General features: G+C 39.4%; 1 protein-coding gene across 5 annotated transcripts in view; it reads right to left on the reverse strand.

Moving 5' to 3' along the window:
* Window positions 3681–24112, reverse strand: part of ZNF567 (zinc finger protein 567) — a 28368-nt gene continuing 7936 nt past the window's right edge. For all 5 annotated transcript variants that reach the window (XM_021097128.1, XM_013998427.2, XM_021097130.1 and 2 more), the window contains 3 exons: window positions 10501–10627; window positions 10141–10227; window positions 3681–6032 (listed from right to left, as the gene is read on the reverse strand). In XM_021097128.1, the coding sequence (XP_020952787.1) occupies window positions 4312–6032; window positions 10141–10227; window positions 10501–10627 (1935 nt within the window). In that variant the 3' untranslated portion in view covers window positions 3681–4311. The remainder of the gene's footprint in view (window positions 6033–10140; window positions 10228–10500; window positions 10628–24112) is intronic.

Genomic DNA, 24112 nt, shown 5'->3' on the forward strand with positions numbered 1-24112 from the left:
AATTTCAATACTGTGCCTCAGGGAATAGGGAGGCTCAAGGAGAGAGAGATATGAAGGAACTGCTGGTTGATGGAATAGTTAAGACCACACACAGCATTTAACAATTATCTTGCCATCTTGTATGGGTGCAGTTTGTGGTGCCCCCAAACAATTACAACATCAAATATCACCAAAACAAAAAATATAAACGAAAAACTTTGAGGGAGTTCCCATCGTGGCGCAGCGAAAACAAATCCAACTAGGAACCATAAGGTTGTGGGTTCAGTCCCTGGCCTCACGATCAGTGGGTTAAGGATCCGGCATTGCCGTGAGCTGTGTGGTGTAGGTCGCAGACGTGGCTCGGATCTGGTGTTGCTGTGGCTCTGGCATAGGCTGGTGGCAACGGCTCTGATTAGACCCCTACCCTGAGAACCTCCATATGCCTTGAGTGTGTCCCTAAAAAGACAAAAAGACAAAAACAACCAACCAACCAACTTCGAAATATTGTGAGAATAACCAAAATGTGACAGAGACATGAAATGAGCAAATGCTGTTGGAAAAACATACTGAGAAAATTGCCTGATGCAGCATTGCCATAAACCTTCAATATGTAAAAAATATAGTATCTTCAAAGCACAATAAAGCAAAGCACAATAAAATGAGGTAGGCCTGTACATACAAATAATTTTGTAACTTGTTTATATAGCCTCCTAGACTGGGAGTTCTCTTAGTTAGAAAACAGCCTAATCAATCATGTGAGTTAATAATTATACTTTGAGTTTAGAAATTTAAAAAACTGTCCATTAGGAGTTCCCGTCGTGGCGCAGTGGTTAACGAATCCGACTAGGAACCATGAGGTTGCGGGTTCGGTCCCTGCCCTTGCTCAGTGGGTTAAGGATCCGGCGTTGCCGTGAGCTGTGGTGTAGGTTGCAGACGAGGCTCGGATCCTGCGTTGCTGTGGCTCTGGCGTAGGCCAGTGGCTATAGCTCCGATTCCACCCCTAGCCTGGGAACCTCCATATGCCGAGGGAGCGGCCCAAGAAATAGCAACAACAACAAAGACAAAAAGACAAAAGACAAAAAAAAAAAACAAAAAAAACAAAAAAAACCTGTCCATTAGAACATCATACTTTTAGTACTTCATATACAAGACTTATAAAACATGTCCTATGTATAAAAATAAAATAAGCATATGCCTATAACATTATATTGCAAACAAAACATGGCTATTTTATGATCTAATCAGTCAATAAGGAGGCAGGAAAACACAAGCAGGGATGCCTGGTAATTTATATTTTTGAGCCAGCCATGGAGATGCCTAGGAGAGCAGAATCAAGGGAGCATAATATCCAAGAGAACGAGACTCAAACGTTCCTAACATCTTTGATGGGTTGAGGCTAGCAACAGATTCAGACCACACCTCCCCACTCAGGAAAAAGAGGTAGGCTTGCATTATTGGTTTTGAGTACAGTTCTTTTGTTAGGCACCACTGTTACCACATATTATAGTACTTGCTCAAATACAAACACAGATTTATTCAAATGAAATAATTCCTGGGTTCTCACAATTCTAAATATAGATTCTATAATCTTATTTACTTGTTGTAGCTATTTTATTCTAATATGTTCACCCTGCTTACACTAAAACAAACAAACCTCTATGCACTAAGGCAAAATTTCACCAAGTTCTATCCAGTCAGCCAAGGCATTTTATTTTTCATGTCCCTTTCAAGTCTAAACTTTTATCATGTCTGCTTTTCTTCATCACCCTTTTTTTTTTTCCTCTGAAATTATCTGCAAAGCCAGTACTGACAAGTATATTTCCATTTATCATCCACTGCCCCTTTCTATAAGCCGGAGGGCCTGTAGTATATTTTTAATGTCAGATACTTGAACCACTTATCATTTTCCTACTTAGACAGTTTACAGTTCTACTGAATTGGGGAAGAGGGGGAACAGATTATTTAATTTCTACTGATTTTATTACACACAATTTAACTTCATATACATAGTAAATATTGGTTATAAATAATGCTCCTCAAGAAAGGCCTTTAGTAACATTGTTCATGGTACCGCTGAGCTATTTTTTCCTTCCTTTTACAGCTGCACCTGAAGCATATGGAAGCTCATAGGCTAGGAGCTGAAACAGAGTTGCAGCTTCCAGCCTATGCCACAGCCAAAGCAACACTGGATCCACCCTGCATCTGCAACCTACGCTGCAGCTTGTGGCAATGCCAGATCCTTAACCAATCTAAGTGAGGCCAGGGATTGATCCCACATTCCCACAGATATTGTCTGTTTTGCTTGTTTTTCATTTATGGCCGGACCCATGGCATATGTAAGTTCCTGGGCCAGGAATCAAATCTGAGCTGCATCTGCAGCAACACTGGATCCTTAATCTACTGCACTGGGCCAGGGATTAATCAGCAATGCCACAGAGACAAGCTGGATCATTAACCCACTATGCCACAGTGGGGACTTAAATCAGCTTCTTAACCCACTGAGCCACAACGGGGAATTCCTGAGCTTAGTATTTTCACAGAAAAGATGCTATAGATGGTATTATTTTAGCAGATTTCCACTTTTCGTACATCAAAATCTCCAGTGATTTTTCATTTGGGATTTTCAGGTATCCACATTTCCTTTGTGAAATAAATCAAAGTATAAAAGGTTTATTTTATATAGGCTTAATATTTTTTTTATAATTCTATTAGAGTGAACAGACTTCTGCACTCCCAAATTTTATTCACCTATGTTCTTTCTTTCTTTCTAGGCCTGCACCCATGGCATATGCAAGTTCTCAGGCTAGGGGTTGAATTGGAGCTGTAGGTGCCAGCCATAGCCACAGCCACAGCAACTAGGGATCCGAGCCACATCCTGCAACATATACCACAGCTCACAGCAATGCCAGATCCCCGACCCACTAAGCAAGGCTCAGGATCAAACCCGAATCCTCGCATCCTTATGGATACTAGTTGGATTTGTTTCCGAGGCACAACAGGAGCTCTCACCTATGTTCTTTCTTAACCCTTTCTTTAGTATAACTTCTTTGATACTGAATAAGGTATAAGCTATTGCTAACAGTACATCTACAATCATGAAAACTACAGGAGTCCCTTCAATATGAATTCTCTAGTTTGGTATATGGTTTAAACCACAGTTAAGGTTTTTCTACATTTATTACATTAATATAGTCATGACTAACAGCCTTCTCACAATTATAAATTATAAGGTTTTTTTGTTTGTTTTTAAGGGCTGTACCCATGGCATATGGAGTTCTCGGGCTACAGGTTGAAGTGGAGCTGCAATCGCCAGCCACAGCCATAGCAATGACAGATCTGAACCACATCTGTGACCTACATTGCAGATTGCAGAAATGCCAGATCCTTAACTCACTGAGTGATGTCAGGGATTGAACCTGCATCCTAGTTGGGTTCTTAACCCTCTGAGCCACAGTGGGAACTCCCATAAGGATTTATTTTCAGTGGGAATTCTCCAATTGAATGACTGTTAAAGACCTTTCTCTCACTTGAATTACAGAGCTTTTACTCTCTAAAGTGAATCATCTCATGTTGAAAAAGGTCTAAAAGATGTCTGGCAGTATCTACCAAAACTGAAAGAATTTAAACATACCACTGGACTGAGTAATTCCAGTCTTTGTATAAAATCAACAGAAATTCTAACACCTATACGAATACAAGAATATTTAGAGCAGTATCTTTATTAACACAAAATTATAAAAGTACAAATATCCATCAAGAGGATAAATAGTAGTATATTCTTAAAATGGAATAGTATACAGAATGAAAATGAATACACTACTGCCACATGCAATAATGTATCTTAAAAATGTTGAGTGAAACGAGACACAAAAGAATCTATAAGGTATCACAAAATATATATAAAGTTTAAAGACATGCAAAAACTACTTTATGTTAAAAGCCAGGGAAGTGGTAATCTTTGGGGAAGTAACAAGTACCTTTTATTCTACAGAGTGCAATGAGAAATATACTTATTTTCTTCCTCTTATGGAAACCGATGCTTATATTAATTTGTATCTTGCCTCTGCATGTATTAATATAAGCATTTAAAAAAATAAATTGAGTCAGCAGGAGAACTTCAAAACTTTAAAAATTAGCTTCATTGCTGATAGCATTTATTTTCAATAATCATACCCATTTCATATGCTAGTAAACAGTAGGTAATAGCTATGTGGTATAGTACTTTTAATAATTATTATTACATTTTAAAATTACATGTTTAAGCATGCTTTTTTAAAAAAATAAAATTTCAGAATAACTTAAAAAGGCATCACAAAGAAATTACATCATTTATTACTGCATTTCCATGTTTTCTCCCTTGTGAGTTCTCTGATGGACAATGAGGTTTCTCTTATAACTGAAGGACTTACCACACTCATTACAAATATAAGGTTTCTCCCCTGTGTGAGTTCTCTGATGTACAATGAGATTTGTTTTCTGGCGGAAGCACTTCCCACATTCGTTACACTTGTATGGTTTTTCTCCTGTATGAGTTCTTTGATGATGAATGAGATATGATTTCCTGCTAAAGGCTTTCCCACACTGAGGGCATTCATAGGATTTCTGCCCTGTATGTATTTTCTGATGCACAGTGAGTGTTGCTTTCTGGCGAAAGGACTTCCCACACTCATTACAAATATAGGGTTTCTCTCCTGTATGAATTCTCTGATGTAGATTGAGATTTGTCTTCTGACTGAAGGATTTCCCACATTCACTACATTCATATGGTTTCTCTCCTGTGTGAGTTCTGTGATGATCAATGAGGTATGACTTCATTCTAAAGGCCTTCCCACAGTGAGGACATTCATAGGATTTTTCCCCTGTATGTGTTCTCTGATGTGCCACAAGGGTTGTCTTCTGGCGGAAGGATTTTCCACATTCATTGCAAATATACGGTTTCTCTTCGTTATGAGTCTTTTCATGAAGAGCAAGGGTTGTCTTCTGGGAGAAGGATTTTCCACATTCATTACAAATATAGGGCTTTTCCCCTGTATGAGTTCTCTGATGCACAGTAAGGTTTGCCTTCTGATGAAAGGACTTACCACATTCTTTACAAATATAAGGTTTCTCTCCTGTATGAATTCTCTGATGTAGGGAGAGTGTTGTCTTCTGGCGGAAAGATTTCCCACAGTCGTTACACTCATATGGTTTCTCTCCTGTATGAGTTCTCTGATGACGAATGAGGTGTGACTTCAGTCTGAAGGCATTCCTACACTGTGGACATTCATATGATTTCTCCCCTGTATGTGTTCTCTGATGATCAGTGAGGGCTGTCTTTAGGCGGAAGGACTTACCACATTCATTACAAACAAAGGGTTTCTCTCCTGTGTGAGTTCTCTGATGATCAATGAGATATGATTTTCTTCTAAATGAATTTCCACATTGATGACATTGGTAGGGTTTTTCCTCTGTGTGAATTCCCTGATGCAGAATCAATACTGATTTCCTACAGAATGACTTCCCACATTCAGTGCATGTATGCTTTTTTTCAATATTGGTTGCTCTTCTCTTTTTATTATATTCAGATGGGTTTTCCCTTCTGTAAGTTCTATTATGTGTAATCAAGCCTCCTTTTTTAAGGAAGGATCTTTCATAGTCATTATATCCATATGACTGTGCTGGAGTTTCCATCTTATGATACTGCATAAGCTTTTCATTATGACTGACAGCTCTGTCATGCTGATTAGGGGATTTGACTCCAAAGCGAGCTGTTTCTGGCTTAGTATTGAGGAGTGACTTCCCATATCCATTGTACTCACTAAGTCTCTTTTTGGTAGGACTTAGATTATTGATGATTAATTCTGAAATATTGTTAAAAATCTTTCCATGAGTGCCATATTCAGGAGGTAGATTTTTTGAATTAGTAGGGTTTTTGCTTAAAGTAAATGTCTTTTCGAATGCATTATTGTTATCCTTAATCAGTTTTTTGTGGTTGATTAATAAAACTGATCTAGGGTACTTATTTTGTTGTTCTTTGAATTTCACTAAAAAGTCTTCGGCTTTCCAGTTTTCTTCTAGAAAAGAATATAATTAATAACAATTTGTGAATCTTAACACATTTGCTATGGAAAAGAACTGTAATAGGGCCTAGTATAGGAGGCCAAAAAGACTGAAGACAAATTATCCCTTGCCTGGGAAAAGACACAGAACCTAAATTAGTAACTCTGCTTCAGTGTGGAAGATAAAAAATAAGTAATGAATGCTAATAACGACTGCACTTCGCACCAGAACTTCATATGGAAAGTGAAACAAATACAAGAAGCACTAAGGAGAAGACAAAAGAACAGTGGAAGAGAAATTCATGCTTGGAAAAGAATTCATGCTTGGATTCAGAGGCAATGAAATGAACCTAGCAAGATCATTATACTTGGATGTGGTAAGATCAATCAGAAAAATCAGCAGAGAAGTTTATTCAGGGAAAATTTTAGAGGAAGGCTTTTGGAGGACACAGATCTCTGTGTGTGTGTGTGTGTGTGTGTGTGTGTGTGTGTGTGTATGCTTTTTTGGCTGCACCCACAGCATATGGAAGTTCCTGGACCAGGAAATGAAACAAAAGCACACAACCCTAGTCACAACAGTGACAACGCCAGATTCTTAACCCACTGAGCCACCAGGGAACTTCTGAAGCCTGATTTTCATATTCATCCCTACTCTGTGAGGTAAAACAATTCCAGTTGTTGCACCATCTTCCACTTAAACATCAGTGACTAATAGAACTTTCCAAGCATCAGCTACTTTCCCAGTGTTTAGAAAAAAATCCTATAGTTTAGGCTCTAATCCTCCATGTAGCTGGAGATCATTTTCTCTTATGAGGGAAGTAGTAGGAAAACACTTCCAACAGGAACTTTAAAACAGGCTAGGAGTGGTGTTCCTGTCGTGGCTTGGCAGAAACAAATCTGACTAGCATCCATGAGGATGAAGTTTCGATCCCTGGCCTCACTCAGTGGGTTAAGGATCCGGCGTTGCTGTGAGCTATGTTGTAGGTCGCAGATATGGCTTGGATCTGGCGTTGCTGTGGCAGTGGTGTAGGCCAGCAGCTCCAGCTCTGATTCGACCCCTAGTCTGGGAACCTCCACATGCGGTAGGTAGGTAGGTAGGTAGGTAGGTAAGTAAGTAAGTAAGTAAAGTAAGTAAAGTAAGTAAGTAAGTAAGTAAATAAATAAATAAATAAATGACTAGGAATATGTTCACCGGTATATTCAAACTGCTGTTACTATCAATTCTTTCAGAACTATCTAATAACAAAACCCTCATGACCACTAATTATAACTATTCCTTTTTTCAGTTGCTACTTTTTTTTTTTTTGAGGTTTAAAGAAAGACAAATTCAAGTCTTTCTCTAGTTCAGCAACATTCCTTAACTCATTTTCCATATGGTGGACCAGAAAGGTTATTTATTCTGGTGTTAGATCATGCATTAACTTTAACCTTTTTTTCTCTTATAAATTTATAACTATATTTGACTTAGTCACTTTGTAATCATCCATACCTAGTGGAACAATAATGTTTAATCTAGGCTCAAAAATCTGGAGTTCCTATCATGGTGCAGCAGAAACGAATTTGACTAGGATCTATGAGGATGCAGGTTTGATCCCTGGCCTTGTTCACTGGGTTAAGGATCTGGCATTGTTGTGAGCAGTGGTGTAGGACACAGACTCAGATCCTGCATTGCTGTAGCCATGGCGTAGGCCAGCAGCTGCAGCTCTGATTCAAACCCTAGCCTGGGAACCTCCACATGCCACAGGTGTGGCCCTAAAAGGCAAGAAAAAAAATTCTATTTCTTCCTTTAGTCTGTTATCCCCTATACTAACATACAAGGAATTTCTCCTGAAAACGAAACTTTGCATCATCTTTATTCATTTTTATATTCAAACAAGTGTTCAGGCTTGTAGACATATCTGAAAAACCTGATCCATAACAAGTAAGGCCTAATATTTATTGCCCTGTAAATAGCTCACCTATTCCTAATCACAATGCCGAACTCATGTTCTTTTAATCAGTTGACTTGTCCTCCAGTCTTCTTTCTTTCTTTTTTCTTATTTTTGGTCTTTCTGCCTTTTCTACGGCTGCACCTTAGGAATGTGGAGGTTCCCAGGCTAGGGGTCTAACTGGAGCTGTAGCCACTGGCCTATACCAGAGCCACAGCAACTTGGGATCCAAGCTGCATCTACAACCTATACCACAGCCCACAGCAACGCTGGATCCTTAAACCCATGGAACGAGGCCAGGGATCGAACCTGCAACCTCATGGTTCCTAGTTGGATTTGTTAACCACTGAGCCACGACGGAAACTCCCAGTCTTATTTCTAATCATATCTTGAGAATCTTCAAGAAAATGTTAGCACTCCATGATACCATGATTTATGTGACTATTATGTATGAGGCACTGTTCCAGGCAGTAATGGCCAGAGTAGTAAAGAAAACAGACCAAGTTGGAAATAATCACTCAGACAATCAGGATAAGAACAAGTTAGTGTTTTACCCAAACCAAGAGTGAATTTCAGGAAAGCTGATCAGCAACAGAAAATGAATTGTGAAAAGTTCAATGGAAGAAAATGGTAACTGTAAAATTATCAGTCTGGGCTAAGGCAAGTGAGTTTAATTAATTAATTAATTTATTTATTTATTTTTGTCTTTTTGCTATTTCTTTGGGCCGCTCCTGCGACATATGGAGGTTCCCAGGCTAGGGGTTGAATTGGAGCTGTAGCCCCCGGACTATACCAGAGCCACAGCAACGCAGGATCCGAGCCTCGTCTGCAACCTACACCACAGCTCACGGCAACGCCGGATCGTTAACCCACTGAGCAAGGGCAGGGACCGAACCCACAACCTCATGGTGCCTAGTTGGATTCATTAACCACTGTGCCACGACGGGAACTCCGGCAAGAGAGTTTTAAAATTAATAGCTAGGAGTTCCCATGGTGGCGCAGCACAAATGAATTTGACTACGAACCATGAGGTTGCGAGTTCGATCCCTGGCCTTGCTCAGTGGGTTAAGGATCCGGCGTTGCCATGAGCTGTGGTGTAGGTTGTAGATGTGGCTTGGATCCTGCATTGCTGTGGCTCTGGTGTAGGCTAGCAGCTATAGCTTCAATTAGACCCCTCGCCTGGAAACCTCCATATGCTGGGGGTGCAGCTCCAAAAAAGCAAAAAAATAAAATAAAATTAATAGCTAGATTTGTGGGGAAAATGAGAACTTAGAGAACATAGAAAATACATCTGAAATAATAGGAAGGAAAAAAAAAGAAAGTAACAAGAAGAGAAATATTAACTAAGATTTCATTCTTTCTTAAAGATTGATTTAAGAATGCCTAAAAGAAATCTATACAATGGCAAGGAGATAAGGGTCTGAGAACACTAGGAAAGGACATAAATTTAAAAAAAAATCTAAAAGAGGGAAAGCTTATAGTACATTTTGATTGGGTTGAGAGTGGCCATTATCTTTTTTTTCTTTTTCTGTCTTTTTAAGGCCACACCTGCAGCATATGGAAATTCCCAGGCTAGGGGTTAAGTCGTAGCTGTAGCCATTGGCCTACATCACAGCCATAGCAATGCCAGATCCATGCTGCATCTGCGACCTACACCACAGCTTGCAGCAACACGGACCCTTAACCCACTGAGTGAGGCCAGGGATCAAATCTGTGTACTCATGGGTGCCAGTCAGATTCATTTCTGCTGAGCCTAGTATCTAGACTTTCCCTAGCAAACTAGGAAAGTCTATTATGTAGGGAGAGTGACTATTTGAAAATTTGGTTTAAGTTTTTTGCAGGCACAATGGTCATTTCAAAGGTCAGGAGCCTTTAAAAAGATACTAACAAGAGTTCCTGTCGTGGCTCAGTGGAAACAAATCCAACTAGTACCCATGAGGATGTGGGTTCGATCCCTGGCCTCACTCAGTGGGTTAAGGATCCAGCTTTGCCGTGTGCTGTGGTGTAGGTGCGCAGATGCAGCTCAGAGTCTGTGTTGCTCTGGCTGTGGTGTAGGCCGGCAGCTATAGCTCTGATCTGACCCCTAGGCTGGGAACTTCCATATGCAGTGGGTTTTCAAAGGTGTCACCCATCATGTGACCACTTTAAAATTTATTTTACACTAGATTTCATCTGCCTGAGAGTCAAAAACTCACCTAAGCAGGTATGGCCTGTAAATGATGTCCATGGCTCTTCTCCTCGTTCCAATTTGAGGATCACGTCAGGCTTGGTCATGTGACACCCTAATTAAGGGAAGATTTGGATTAAGTTGCTAAGGCTTCAATACATTTGAAAAACCAGTAAGGTAGATTTTTAGTACTGCAAATTAAGATACTCCTTTGCTTAACAGTAAATTGAACACCTTTTTCTAGGCAACTGAAGACACAAATCATCTTTTCTGTCAACCAAAAAAGAACTCATAACCTCTTATCTCTAAAATTCAAGATTACACATATTTTAGGCTACTTTAAAAGGAAATGCATGCTACTGAAAGTTTCAAAGAGAGTTTTTCTTACCCACAGAAACAAGGTGGCAATAGTTTTCCAACATCACATCCATGTACAGCGTCTTCTGAGCAGGATCCAGGTGCTGCCACTCCTCCTGAGTAAAGTCCACAGTCACATCTTTGAATGACACTGATTCCTGCAATGGTTTGGAACTGTGATCAGAACAAGTTGACTAGATAGTGGAGATTAGTTTTGATCCTGTTTCTTTGTGGCATTCATATGAAAATGTACAAAGAAAGTCTACCATTTTTCTTATTTTGTGATTTACACTGTAAGGAAAACAAAAATCAAGGTATAATAACTCAATTCTAAATATGTTTACTGTGCACTTTGTACCCCAAAATTGCATTAGTTTTACAAGACATACAAAACACTGTTCCTGTTCAAATGAAGTTACAGCCTCAAAAATATGTATGGAATATACACCTTCAAGAAAGTATGAATCCACATAAATCTACAAGATCTTATGCATACTACAACGGAAGTATGCAAAGATACAGTGTATTTACAAAGGTAGAACACATTTTCAGGCTTCACTGTGGAGGTAAATTCCTGTTACGCAGGAAGAATATGGTTTTAAAATGCATAGCAGTGACTTCTGGCATCTAGCAATAACAGTGAACTGGTCAAGAAAAAAATCCCTCAGGTGATAATTTAAAAATCCATATACAATACATGATAAATAACCAACAGAAGGCACTGGAAAGACACCACAGCAAGCAAAAATTGGAGGAAACATTATCCTTAAAGGACAGTAATGAATAAGAACTGCTCAATTTGTAGCTTTTTTGCATAAAAGTTCCCCAAAGCCCATAGCTCTTCAGGCAGAAAACCAGTCTACTTTCTCAAAGGAGACAGAAGATAGAACTGAGGGCTGGCAGATGAGCTGGAGATTTGGCAAAAAGCTCTAGAATGAAAGAACTACAGAAAGAATGAGACCCAAAATCTGAATATAAACTCTGTCAGAACTCCAAGTTGATAGTTAAACTAAGCAACTATTAAGAGAGATCACAAGAGGCTTAGCAAAAAGCAGACAGAAACACACACACACACACACACATACACACACACAAAGTTTGGAAAAACAGATGTACATTTTGTGAGATTTGGAGATTCCTGCATTTTTGATTAACCACACCCCACAACCTGCTCATAGCTTAAACAGAAGAAAACTGAAGCCTTACTGGACTGAGATGTCAGAAGTTGGGGCTTAACAAAGCAGTAGGAAGTATAAGGGATAAAACCCTGTAATAAAGAGAACTGCAGAAAGTAAGCCCCCAAGTCTAAGTATAAATATATATCAACTATTTTACTAAGAGTAAATGTACATGAATATAATGGGAATCTACCTCCTTTAAGTATTTCAGTATTATCTCTAAGTAAACCATGTTTAGTTAAAGATGTATATTACAATCCCTAAAACAAGCAGAAAAAAAAATGTGCAAACTGATGTAACTACAAATTTGAGAGAAAGGAAAAGGAAGTACGAAATGTACTGACTGACACAAAATAAAACAGGATGTAGGAACAAATGAACAAAATCAGGATAGGAGGACTCTTAAATGCATATTACTAAGGGTAAGAAGCGAATGTGAAAAGGCTACGTAACATATGATTCTAACTATATGACATTCTGGAAAAGGCAAAACTATGGAGATAGTAAGATCAGTGGCTGCCATGACCAGAGATTAAAGGAGAGGGAGGGATGAATAGGCAGAGCATAGAGGATTTTTAGGGCAGTGAAATCAGTCTGTATAATACTATAATGGCAGATATATATCATTATATATGTGTCGAAATCCACGGAATATACAACAGAAAGAATGAACCTAACATAAACTATGGACTTTAGGTGATAAGGATATATCAGTGTGGATTCATCAATTTTAACAATGTACCACTCTGGTGCAAGACAGGTAGTAGAGAAGGTTATGCATGTGTCAGGAAGTGGAGGATAAATGGAAACTCTGTACTTTCTACTTAATTTTGCTATGAATCTAAAACTGACCTAATATATATAGTTAAAATATTAAAATAAAACAGGTTAAGCAATGAGAAAACAAAGAGCAAAATGGCAGCCCTAAGTCCAATTTCATTGGAATAAACAGTCCAATAAAAAAAACCCTGAGGAGTTCCTGTCGTAGTGCAGTGGTTAACGAATCCGACTAGGAACCATGAGGTTGCGGGTTTGATCCCTGCCCTTGCTCAGTGGGTTAATTTAATGATCCAGCGTTGCTGTGAGCTGTGGTGTAGGTAGACGACACGGCTTGGATCCGATGTTGCTGTGAGCTGTGGTGTAGGTAGACGACACGGCTTGGATCCGATGTTGCTGTGAGCTGTGGTGTAGGTAGATGACACGGCTCAGATCCGATGTTGCTGTGGCTCTGGCGTAGGCTGGCAGCTACAGCTCCCTTAGATTCCTAGCCTGGGAACCTCCATATGCCGCGGGAGTAGCCCAAGAAATGGCAAAAAGACAAAACAAAAACAAAAACAAAAACAAAAACAAACCCTGAGATTATTAAAATGTGTAAAAAAGCAAAACTCAAAATACATTGTCTTTAAATACCACAGACACAAGCAAGCTTAAAATAAAAGGATGGAAAAAGACATTAAAAACATTAAACATGGGAAAGCTTGTGGCTACAATAAAAGCAGAAAGAACAGATTTCAAGTTGAGGACGACTACTATAGACAAAGAGGAACATTTCATGATAATAAAAGAGTAAATACACCAGGAAAATATAACAATTACAAATGCCTATGTACTTAAATAACAAGTTTAGAATACATGAAGTAAAAATTGACAAAATGAAAGTGATACTTTAAAAAGTCCAAAATCATGGTTTGATGTTAATGTTTGTCAGTAACTAAAAGAACTAAAGGAAAATCTGTAGATTTATAATCTCTAAAGAATAGTGAAAAACACCTAACTCATTTGATATTTATGTCTCTCTCTTTTTTTTTTTTTTTTTTTTTGGTCTTTTTGCCATTTCTTGGGCTGCTTTCTTGGCATATGGAGGTTCCCAGGCTAGGGGTCTAATCGGAGCTGTAGCTGCTGGCCTGCACCAGAGCCACAGCAACGCAGGATCCGAGCCACGTCTGTGACCTACACCACAGCTCACGGCAACGCCGGATCGTTAACCCACTGAGCAAGGCCAGGGTTCTTAGTTGGATTCGTTAACCACTGCGCCATGACAGGAACTCCCCTCATTTGATATTTATGGACCACCACTTTCAATAACTTTACAACTCTTTTTTTTTTTGGCCTTGCTGGTGGCATTTGAAAGTCCCTAGGCCAGGGGTTGAACCTGCACCACAGGAGTGACCCAAGCTGCTACAGCAACAATGCTGGATCCTTAACCTGCTGTGCCACAAGAGAACAACACATTTTTTTCAAGAGTAAATGGATTATGTACCAAGATAGAACACAAACAAATCTCCATAGATTAAAGACAAACCATGCAAAGTATATTTTCTAACCACATATAAACTAAATTAGATATCAATAACATATTTGACGAGCCCCAAAAGTTTGGAAATTAAATAATACACTTCCAGGTAACCAATTTAGGGTCAAAGAAAAATAAAAAAGAAAACTGTCATAACATATATCAAACTAGGGAGTTCCCATCATGGCTCAGCAGTAACAAATCTGACTAGTATCCATGAGGATGTGGGTTCCATCCCTGGCCTCGCTCAGTGGGTTAAGTATTCAGTGTTGCTGTGAGCTGTAGTGTAGCTCAAAGACATAGCTTGGATCCTGAGTTGCTGTGGCTGTGGTGTAGGCCGGTGGCTGCAGTTCCAATTTGACCCCTAGCCTGGGAACTTCGAGATGCTGCACAAAAAGCAAAAACAAACAAACAAACCCTAAATACAAATAGATCAATTTTGTTTTTCCTTTTTGGCCTCCCCAAGACATAATGGAGTTCCTGGGCCAGGGATCAGATCAGATCCTAGCCACAGTTGTCACCTACACCACAGCTGGGGCAACACTGGATCCTTTAACCCACTGTGCCAGGGCGAGGATTGAACCTGCTTACTGGTGCTCCAGAGGTGCTATTAATCCTGTTGTGCCACAGGAGAAACTATGAAATAGATCAATTCTTAAGACGCGGTCAGAAGAGGCTAAGAGTGAAACTTGTAAGTCTAAATGCTATATTAGAAAACAAGATAGATTTAATATCAATAATTTAAACTTTTATCTTAAAATGCTTTTTTTTCTTTTTTGGCCTTTTTAGAGCTCCGATCTCAGGAATCAGAGCTGCAGCTGCCAGCCTATGCCACAGCCACAGCAACACAAGATCTGAGCTGCACCATAGCTCATGGCAATGCCAGATCCTTAACCCATTTAATGAGGACAGGGTTTGAACCCATGTTCTAATGGATACTAGTCGAATTCATTACTGTTGAGCCACAAAGGGAACTCCTTAAGATGCTTTTTAAAAAGAGTAAATTAGAGGAGCTCCTTGTGGTGCAGTGGTTAACGAATCTGACTAGGAACCATGAAGTTGCAGGTTCAATCCCTGGCCTTGCTCAGTGGGTTGGGGATCTGGCGCTGCCATGAGCTGTGGTGGAGGTTGCAGACGCTGCTCAGAACCTGTGTTGCTGTGGCTCCAGTGTAGGCTGGCAGCTACAGCTGCAACTGGACCCCTAGCTTGGGAACCTCCATGTGCAGCAGGAGTAGCCCTAAATAAGGCAAAAAGACCAAAAAAAAAAAAAAAAAAAAAAAAAAAAAAGCAAATTAAACCTAATGCAAGTAAAGGAAATAGTATAATACAAAGGAGAAATCAGTAAAATAGAAAATAAATAGGCAATAGGGAAAAAAAAAATCAATGAAACCAAAAAACAAATCCTTGAAAGTATCAATAAAATCTAAAATATCCAGTTAGATGGATTAAAAAATAAAGAGGGATGTCACATGTGGCCAGTATCACATCCTACAGATATTAAATAGGTAAGAAAGAGACCATTATAAACAAATTAAGGTCAGTAAACTAGATGATGTAGATGAAATGGACAAACATTTTCACTCAAAAAACATGCTGCCAAGGAGTTCCCGATGTGGCACAATGGGATCAGCAGTGCCTTAGGAGCACTGGGACACAGTTTCGATCCCCGGCCCGGCACAGTGGGTTGAGGACCCAGCATTGCTGCAGCTGTGGTTTAGGTTGCAACTTCACCTTGGGAACTCCATATGCCTCAAGGCAGAAAAAAAAAAAAAAAAAAAAAAAACCCACAAAAAACAAACAAGAAAGAAAACAATAACCACACACACAAAAAAAGCTGCCAAAAGGAAAAAAATCTGAAAACCCTAAATTATTAAAGATAATGAATTTGCAATTTTAAAAGTTACCACAAAGATTTTTCCAGGCCCGGAAGACTTCAAGGTTAAGTTCAGTGAAACATTTCAGAGTTAATGACAATACTACACTAATTCTTTTTTTTTAAAACTGCTGCGGAGTTCCCGTCATGGCTCAGTGGTTAACGAATCCAACTAGGAACCATGAGGTTGTGGGTTCAATCCCTGGCCTAACTCAAGTGAGTTAAGGATCTGGCGTTGCCATGAACTGTGGCATAGGTTGCAAACTTGGCTTGGATCCCGTGTTGCTGTGGCCAGCAGCTACAGTTCTGATTCAACCCCTAGCCCGGGAACCTCCATATGCTGCAGGAGTGGCCCTAAAAAGGCAAAAAACAAAAATAAAAATAAAAAAATAAAATAAAGTAAAATAGAGGACTGGGTAATACTTTCCTATTCATTTTAACAGGTGAATGTTACACTGTTACCAAAACCAAAAAAAAAAAAAAAAAAAAGACATTAAAAGAAAATGACAGGCCAGTACCCCTAATGAATACCAATTAAAAAATTAACAAAATATTAGCGAATTGTGTAAGGTGATATACAAAAAGCATAACACATCATAACCAAGGGTGCTTATCCCTGGAATGCAAGGTTGGTGCAATGCCTGAATAATCAAAAATATAATCATCATAATATCAAAATAAAGTTGGGAAACCATATGATCATTTCATATGAGGTAAAAGCATTAGAAAAAATTTAACAACTACTTCTATTAAAAACTCCCGATATCAGAAACAGAATTTCTTCAACCTGATGAATGCAACTACACAAAATTTAAACCTAATATCATACTTAATGGTGAAAGACTGTTTTCCCCCTGCTCTCACCAATTCTATTCAACACTAGAGACAATGTATAAAAAATAAAAAAGAAATATAAGGCACAGAGACTGGCAAGGGAGAAGGCAAACTGTATTTACAGAAGACGTAACCAGATATGTAGAAAGTACTGGAAATAATAAGTAAATTTAACAAGATTACATGACACTTAACTCAAAATAAAAAAATTTCTATTTTTATATCTTAACAACTGAAAATTAAATGAAAGACTAAAACTAACAAAACATTTGCAAGACTGAAAACTGAAAACTACAAAACACTGCTGAGAGAAATTTAAAAAGACCTAATTAAACATGGAGATACACCAGATGCATGGCTTGGAAGACTTACTACTTGCCTATCAATTATCTCCAAGCATTCCATAAAGTATTTGAAAGCACAATCATAATCCAAGTGGGTTGTTCCATGGAGACTGATAAGTTGACTCTAAAATTTATAGGCAGGAGTTCCTGCTGTGGCACAATGGGATAGGCAGTGTCTTGAGAGCACTGGGTTGCAGGTTCAATCCCCAGTGTTGCTGCAGTTGTGGCTTAGGTTGTGGCTGGGGCTCAGATCTAATCCCTGTCCAGGAGCTCCATATGTCTTGAGAGGGCCAGGGAAATGTAAAACATCTAACACCTCTAAAACAAATTGGAAAAAGAAAGACATGGTAGATTCCTATTACCTAATATCATGTATGGCAAATAAAATTAAGGTGGAAATCCATGTCTCACTGGCTTGAAAAAACAAAAGACAAGAGTTCGAGACAACAGCAGCAACTAGAAAGGAAATAGGGAAATCCTTCAAAAATGAAAGCTGAGGGGAGTTCCTGTCATGGTGCAGTGGTTAACGAATCCGACTAGGAACCATAAGGTTGAGGGTTCGATCCCTGCCCTTGCTTAGTGGGTTAACAATCCGGTGTTGCCCTGAGCTGTGGTGTAGGCCGCAGACGCGGCTTGGATCCCGAGTTGCTGTGGCTCTGGCGTAGGCTGGCAGCTACACACAAAAAAAAAAAAAAAAGAAAGAAAGAAAGAAAGCAAGCAAGCTGGGGGTGGGGAGACAAGGATTTTGAATAAACTTTATCCACACCTTTAACTGATACCTCAGAAAGGCATGCATGGGCCAGAATCCAAGCACCCTGGCTAAAGATAAAAGAAGTTAAGTCAGGGATTCAAGCTGTTACCAATCAAAGAGTCTGAAGTTTGAGTCTGACTTCAGCCAACCTAACCATCCGATAAAACAAAACAATACTCACATCTACCTCTATGAAAATTAACTGCATTGGAAAATTTCTGCCATGAACAACTAAAAAAAATGTAAAATATATATTAAATCTATGTTTTCAAGCACTGACCAGCTGACAGCAGAGAATGGTGAGCTCTGCAAAAATAGTACAATGCAAGCTTTATGACTGCCCTAGCTTACTTCCTAGAAGCTGTGGGGAGCCGAGAAGATACATGGAGCCGAGGAAGGGAGTTTGCCTGAACGGTGCAATTCCGAAGGCAGGCTCCTAATCAGAAAAAGAGGCCTGCCTGAACGGTACAGTTCTGAGGACAAGCTCCTAATCAGGAAAAGGGACCTGTCTGATTGGTACAATTCCGAGGGCAGGTTCCTAAACAAGGGGATGCCTGCCTGTACGGCATAATTCCAAGGACAGGCCCCAGAAGACAATAAGGCTCACCTGCTGACATAGGTGGAAAACTAAATTTCCCAGGAAATAATTTCCATTTCGTGTTGCTGAGTGGGGATTGTTCCATGGATAACTTAGTCTTTTCTGTTATTCACTTGCTATTCAGTTTGCCTCAGTCTTTCCTGATTATTTACTTATTATTCTTATTTTCCATTCTTATTTTCCTGTGGTGATTTGTGATTTAACAAAGTTACAACAATAATATAATAAGAATTTCTGGGGAGTTCCCATCCTGGCGCAGTGGTTAACGAATCCGACTAGGCACCATGAGGTTGCGGGTTCAGTCCCTGCCCTTGCTCTGTGGGTTAATGATCCGGCATTGCCATGAGCTGTGGTGTAGGCTGCAGACTCGGCTCAGATCCCACGTTGCTGTGGCTCTGGCGTAGGCCGGAGGCTATAGCTCTGATTCGACCCCTAGCCTGGGAACCTCCATATGCCGCAGGAGCAGCCCAAGAAATAGCAAAAAGACCAAAAAAAAAAAAAAAAAAAAAAAAAAAAATTTCATCCTGAAGGACTTTTCCCCTATTTAAATCCAACTTAGTTAAAACATAGTGTTTATCTATTAACTAGTTATATAGTAAACTTTAGAGTTAGGATTTTAATGAGGTTCATAGAAGTTAGACATATATTATCCAAAAAAACCTAGCTGTGAGTTTTGTCTTTGATTTTAAAAGCTTTTAAGTGATAGCTAGTTTAATTAAGTTGGTTTACATTTACTTACACTATCTCCCTGCCTTTAACACTTTGAAGATAAGCACCAGTCTACAAACAAGGTTTGTAAATACCAAATTCTTGTGTCTATGGCCTCTTCAAAGTACTCACTAAGTTTAGTTAAGATAGAGATCTTAAAACAGGATGCAGAGGACGGGATTAAGATGGCAGAATAGAAGGACTGGAGCTCAACTTCTCCCCTAAAAACAATAAAATTTACAACTAAAGACTGAGCACTCTTCACCAAAATGGACTGGAAACCTTAAAAAGGATACCCTACTAAAGAAGAAAAAGAGGAGGCCACATCAAGAGGTAGGAGGGGCGATTCTGCGATATAAACAACCCCATACCTCCTGGGTGGGAAGCTCCACAGACTGGAAACTAACTGGTTCACAGAGACTCACCTATAGGAGTGAGAGTTCTGAGCCACATATCAGACTCTCACATGTGGGGATCTGGCACAGGGAGAAAGAGCCCCGAAGCATCTGGCACTGAAGGCCAGTGGGGCTTGTGCTCAGGAGCTCCAAGGGACTGGGGGAAACAGAGACCCCATTCTTGACAGGCGCACAGATTTTCACGTGCACTGGGTCCCAGGGCAAAGCAAAGTCTCTGTGGGAATCTGGGTCAAACCTGACCACAGTTCTTGGAGGACATCCTGGGAAAACAGGGGTGAATGTGGCTTGTTGTGAGGTAAGGACATTGAAAGCAAAGCTCTAGGGAATATTCAGCAGCCATGCCTTTCTCTGGAGGGGGCCATTTTGGGAAAATCTGGCCCCACCCATCAGTCAGCTGCTGAGCAGCCCCAGGGCAAACAACAATCCAGGTGGGATCACAGCCCCGCCCCTCAGTAAACAGGCTACCTAAAGACCCCTCAGGCACAGAGCTGCCTCTAATCCCATCCAGAGACTAAGCCCCACCCACCAGAGGGATTAGAATCGGCTCCACCTACCAGTGGGCAAGCATCAGCCCCTCCCATCAGGAAGCCTACACCAAGCCCCCATACTGACTTCAGGGGGGGCAGACATCAGAAGTAAGAGAGGCTACAAACTCTATTATCTGTAAGAAGGTCACCACACCAAAAACCTATAAAAATGAAAAGACAGAAGACTATAACTCAGATGAGGGAGAAAGGAAAAACCCCAGAAAAACAGCTAAGCAGGAGGAGATTCTCAGCCTCCAGGAAAAAGACTTTAGACTGTTGATGCCGAAGATGATGCAAGACATTGGAAATAAACTGGAGGCAAAGATGGATAACTTACAGGAAACACTGACCAAAGAGATACAAGCTATAAAACTTAAACAAGAAGAGATGCAAAATACAATAACTGAAATAAAAAATGCACTAGAAGAAGCTAATAGCAGAACACAGGAGGCAGAAGAACGAATAAGTGAGGTGGAGGACAGATTAGTGGAAATTACGGATGCAGAAGAGAGAAGAGAAAAAAGATTGAAAACAAATGAAGAGAGTCTCAGGGAACTCTGGGACAATGTTAAACGCACCAACATCCGTATTATAGGGGTGCCAGAAGGAGAAGAGAGAGAGAAGGCAACAGAAAAAATATTCCAAGAGATAGTAGCTGAAAACTTCCCTAACATGGAGAAGGAATCACTCACTCAAATCCAGGAAGCACAACGAGTACCATATAAAATAAACCCAAGGAGGAACACCCTGAGACACATATTAATCAAACTGACGAAAATTAAAGACAAAGAGAAAATCCTGAAAGCAGCTAGGGAAAAGAAACAAATAACATACAAGGGAACTCCAATAAGGCTATCAGCAGATTTTTCAGCAGAAACTCTGCAGGCCAGAAGGGAGTGGCATGATATACTCAAGGTGATGAAAGGAAAAAACCTCCAACCAAGATGACTCTACCCAGCAAGGCTCTCATTCAGATTTGAAGGAGAAATCAAAACCTTCACAGATAAGCAAAAGCTGAGAGAATTCAGCAACACTAAACCAGCCTTACAACAAATACTAAAGGAACTTCTCTAGGCAGAAAAGAACAAGAGAAGAAGGAAAGGAAAAACAGCAGCAAAAACAAATCCAAAGTAATTAATAAAATGGCAATAAGAACATACATATCAATAATTACCTTAATGTGAATGGACTAAACGCCCCAGCCAAAAGACATAGACTGGCTGAATGGATATAAAAACAAGACCCATATATATGCTGTCTTCAAGAGACCCACTTCACTTCTAGGGACACATACAAATTGAAAGTGAGAGGATGGAAGAAAACATTTCATGCAAACGGGGATCAAAAGAAAGCTGGAGTAGCAATACTCATATCAGACAAAATAGACTTTAAAATGAAGAATATTTTAAGGGACAAAGAAGGACATTACATAATGATCAAAGGATCAATCCGAGAAGATGATATAACAATTTTAAATATCTACACACCCAACACAGGTTCACCACCATATATAAGGCAACTGCTAACAACCTTAAAAGGAGAAATCAACAATAACACAATCATAGTGGGGGACTTTAACACCCCACTTACGGCAATGGACAGATCAACCAGACAGAAAATCATTAAGGAAACGCAGGCCCTGAATGAAGCATTAAACCAGAGGACTTAATAGATATTTATAGGACATTTCATCCAAAAGCAACAGAATACACATTCTTTTCAAGTGTACATGGAACATTCTCTAAGATTGATCATATTCTGGGCTACAAATCCAACCTCAGTAACTTTAAGAAAATTGAAATCATATCAAGCATCTTTTCCGACCACAATGCTCTACGACTGGAAATCAACAAGTAAAAAACTGCAAAAAACACAAACACGTGGAGACTAAACAACATGCTACTAAACAACCAATGGATCACTGAAGAAATCAAAGAGGAAATTAAAAAATACCTAGCAGCAAATGATAACAAAGACACAACACTCCAAAACCTATGGGATGCAGCAAAAGCCGTTCTAAGAGGAAAGTTTATAGCAATACATACCCACCTCAGGAAATAAGAAAAAGCCCAAATAAACAAGCTAACTTTACATCTAAAGCAGCTTGAGAGAGAAGAACAGATAAGACCTAAAGTTAGTAGAAGGAAAGAAATCATAAAGATCAGAGCAGAAAGCAATGAAATAGAAGCAAAGAAAACCGTAGGAAAGATCAATGAAACGAGAAGCTGGTTCTTTGAAAAGATCAACAAAATTGATAAACCCCTAGCCAGACTTATCAAGCAAAAAAGAGAGAGGACTCAAATCAATAAAATTAGAAATGAAAAAGGAGAAGTAACAACAGACATCACAGAAATACAAAGGATCGTAAGAGACTACTATATGCAACTATATGCCAATAAAATGGAAAACCTAGATGAACTGAACAAATTCTTAGAAAAGTACAATCTTCCTAGACTAAACCAAGATGAAATAGAAAAGATGAATGGACCCATCACAAGAACTGAAATTGAAACTGTGATTAAGAAACTTCCAACAAACAAAAGTCCAGGACCAGATGGCTTCACAAGCAAATTCTATCAAACATTTAGAGAAGAGCTAACACCTCTCCTTCTGAAACTTTCAAAAAATTGCAGAGGAAGGGATCCTCCCAAACTCATTCTATGAGGCCACCATCACCCTGGTTCCAAAACCAGACAAAGACTCCACAAAAAAAGAAAACTATAGGCCAATTTCACTGACAAATATCGATGCAAAAATCCTCAACAAAATACTAGCAAACTGCATCCAACAATACATTAAAAGGATTGTACATCATGATCAAGTGGGATTTACCCCAGGGATGCAAGGGTTCTTCAATATCGCAAATCCATGAGTGTGATACACCTCATTAACAAACTGAAGAATAAAAACCATATGATCCTCTCGATAGACACGGAAAAAGCCTTTGACAAAATCCAACACCCATTTCTGATAAAAACCCTTCAGAAAGTGGGCATAACGGGAACCTACCTCAACATGATAAAGGCTATATATGACAAACCCACAGCGAACATCATTCTCAATGGTGAAAAGCTGAAAGAATTCCCGCTGAGATCAGGAACAAGAAAAGGATGTCTGCTCTCACCACTACTCTTCAACATAGTTCTGGAAGTCCTAGCCACAGCAATCAGAGAAGTAAAAGAAATAAAAGGAATCCAAATTGGAAAGGAAGAAGTAAAACTATCGCTATTTGCAGATGACATGATACTATACCTAGAGAATCCTAAAGACTCTACCAGAAAACTGTTAGAATTCATCCACGAATTTGGCAAAGTCGCAGGATACAAAATCAATACACAGAAATCAACAGCGTGTCTATATACTAACAATGAAAAAGCAGAAAAGGAAATTAGGGAAGCAATCCCATTTACCGTCACATCCAAAAGAATAAAATACCTAGGAGTAAACCTACCTAAAGAAACAAAAGACCCATACTCTGAAAACTACAAGCCACTGATGAAAGAAATCAAAGACGACACAAATAGATGGAAAGATATACCATGCTCGTGGATTGGAAGAGTTAATATTATCAAAATGACTATACCACCTAAGGCAATCTACAGATTCAATGCAATCCCTATCAAATTACCAAGGACATTTTTCACAGAACTTGAACAAAACATTTTAAAGTTTGTTTGGAAGCACCAAAGACCCAGAATAGCCAAAGACATCCTGAAAAAGAAAAATGGAGCTGGAGGAATCAGGCTCCTGGACCTCAGACTATACTACAAAGCAACAGTCGTCAAAACTACATGGTACTGGCACAAAGAGAGAAATATAGATCAGTGGAATGGGATAGAAAGCCAGAATTCAACCCACGCACCTACAGCCAACTCACTATGACAAAGGAGGCAAGAATATACAATGGAGAAAGGACAGCTTGTTCAATAAGTGGTGCTGGGAAAACTGGACAGCCACATGGAAAAGAATGAAATTAGAACACTCCCTAACACCATACACAAAAAGAAACTCCAAATGGATGAAAGACCTAGATATAAGACCAGACACTATCAAACTCCTAGAGGAAAACATAGGCCAAACACTCTCTGACATAAATGACAGCAACATCTTCTCAGATCCAC

This window comes from Sus scrofa, chromosome 6 (assembly GCF_000003025.6).
Source record: "Sus scrofa isolate TJ Tabasco breed Duroc chromosome 6, Sscrofa11.1, whole genome shotgun sequence".
NCBI classification, from domain to species: Eukaryota; Metazoa; Chordata; class Mammalia; order Artiodactyla; family Suidae; genus Sus; species Sus scrofa.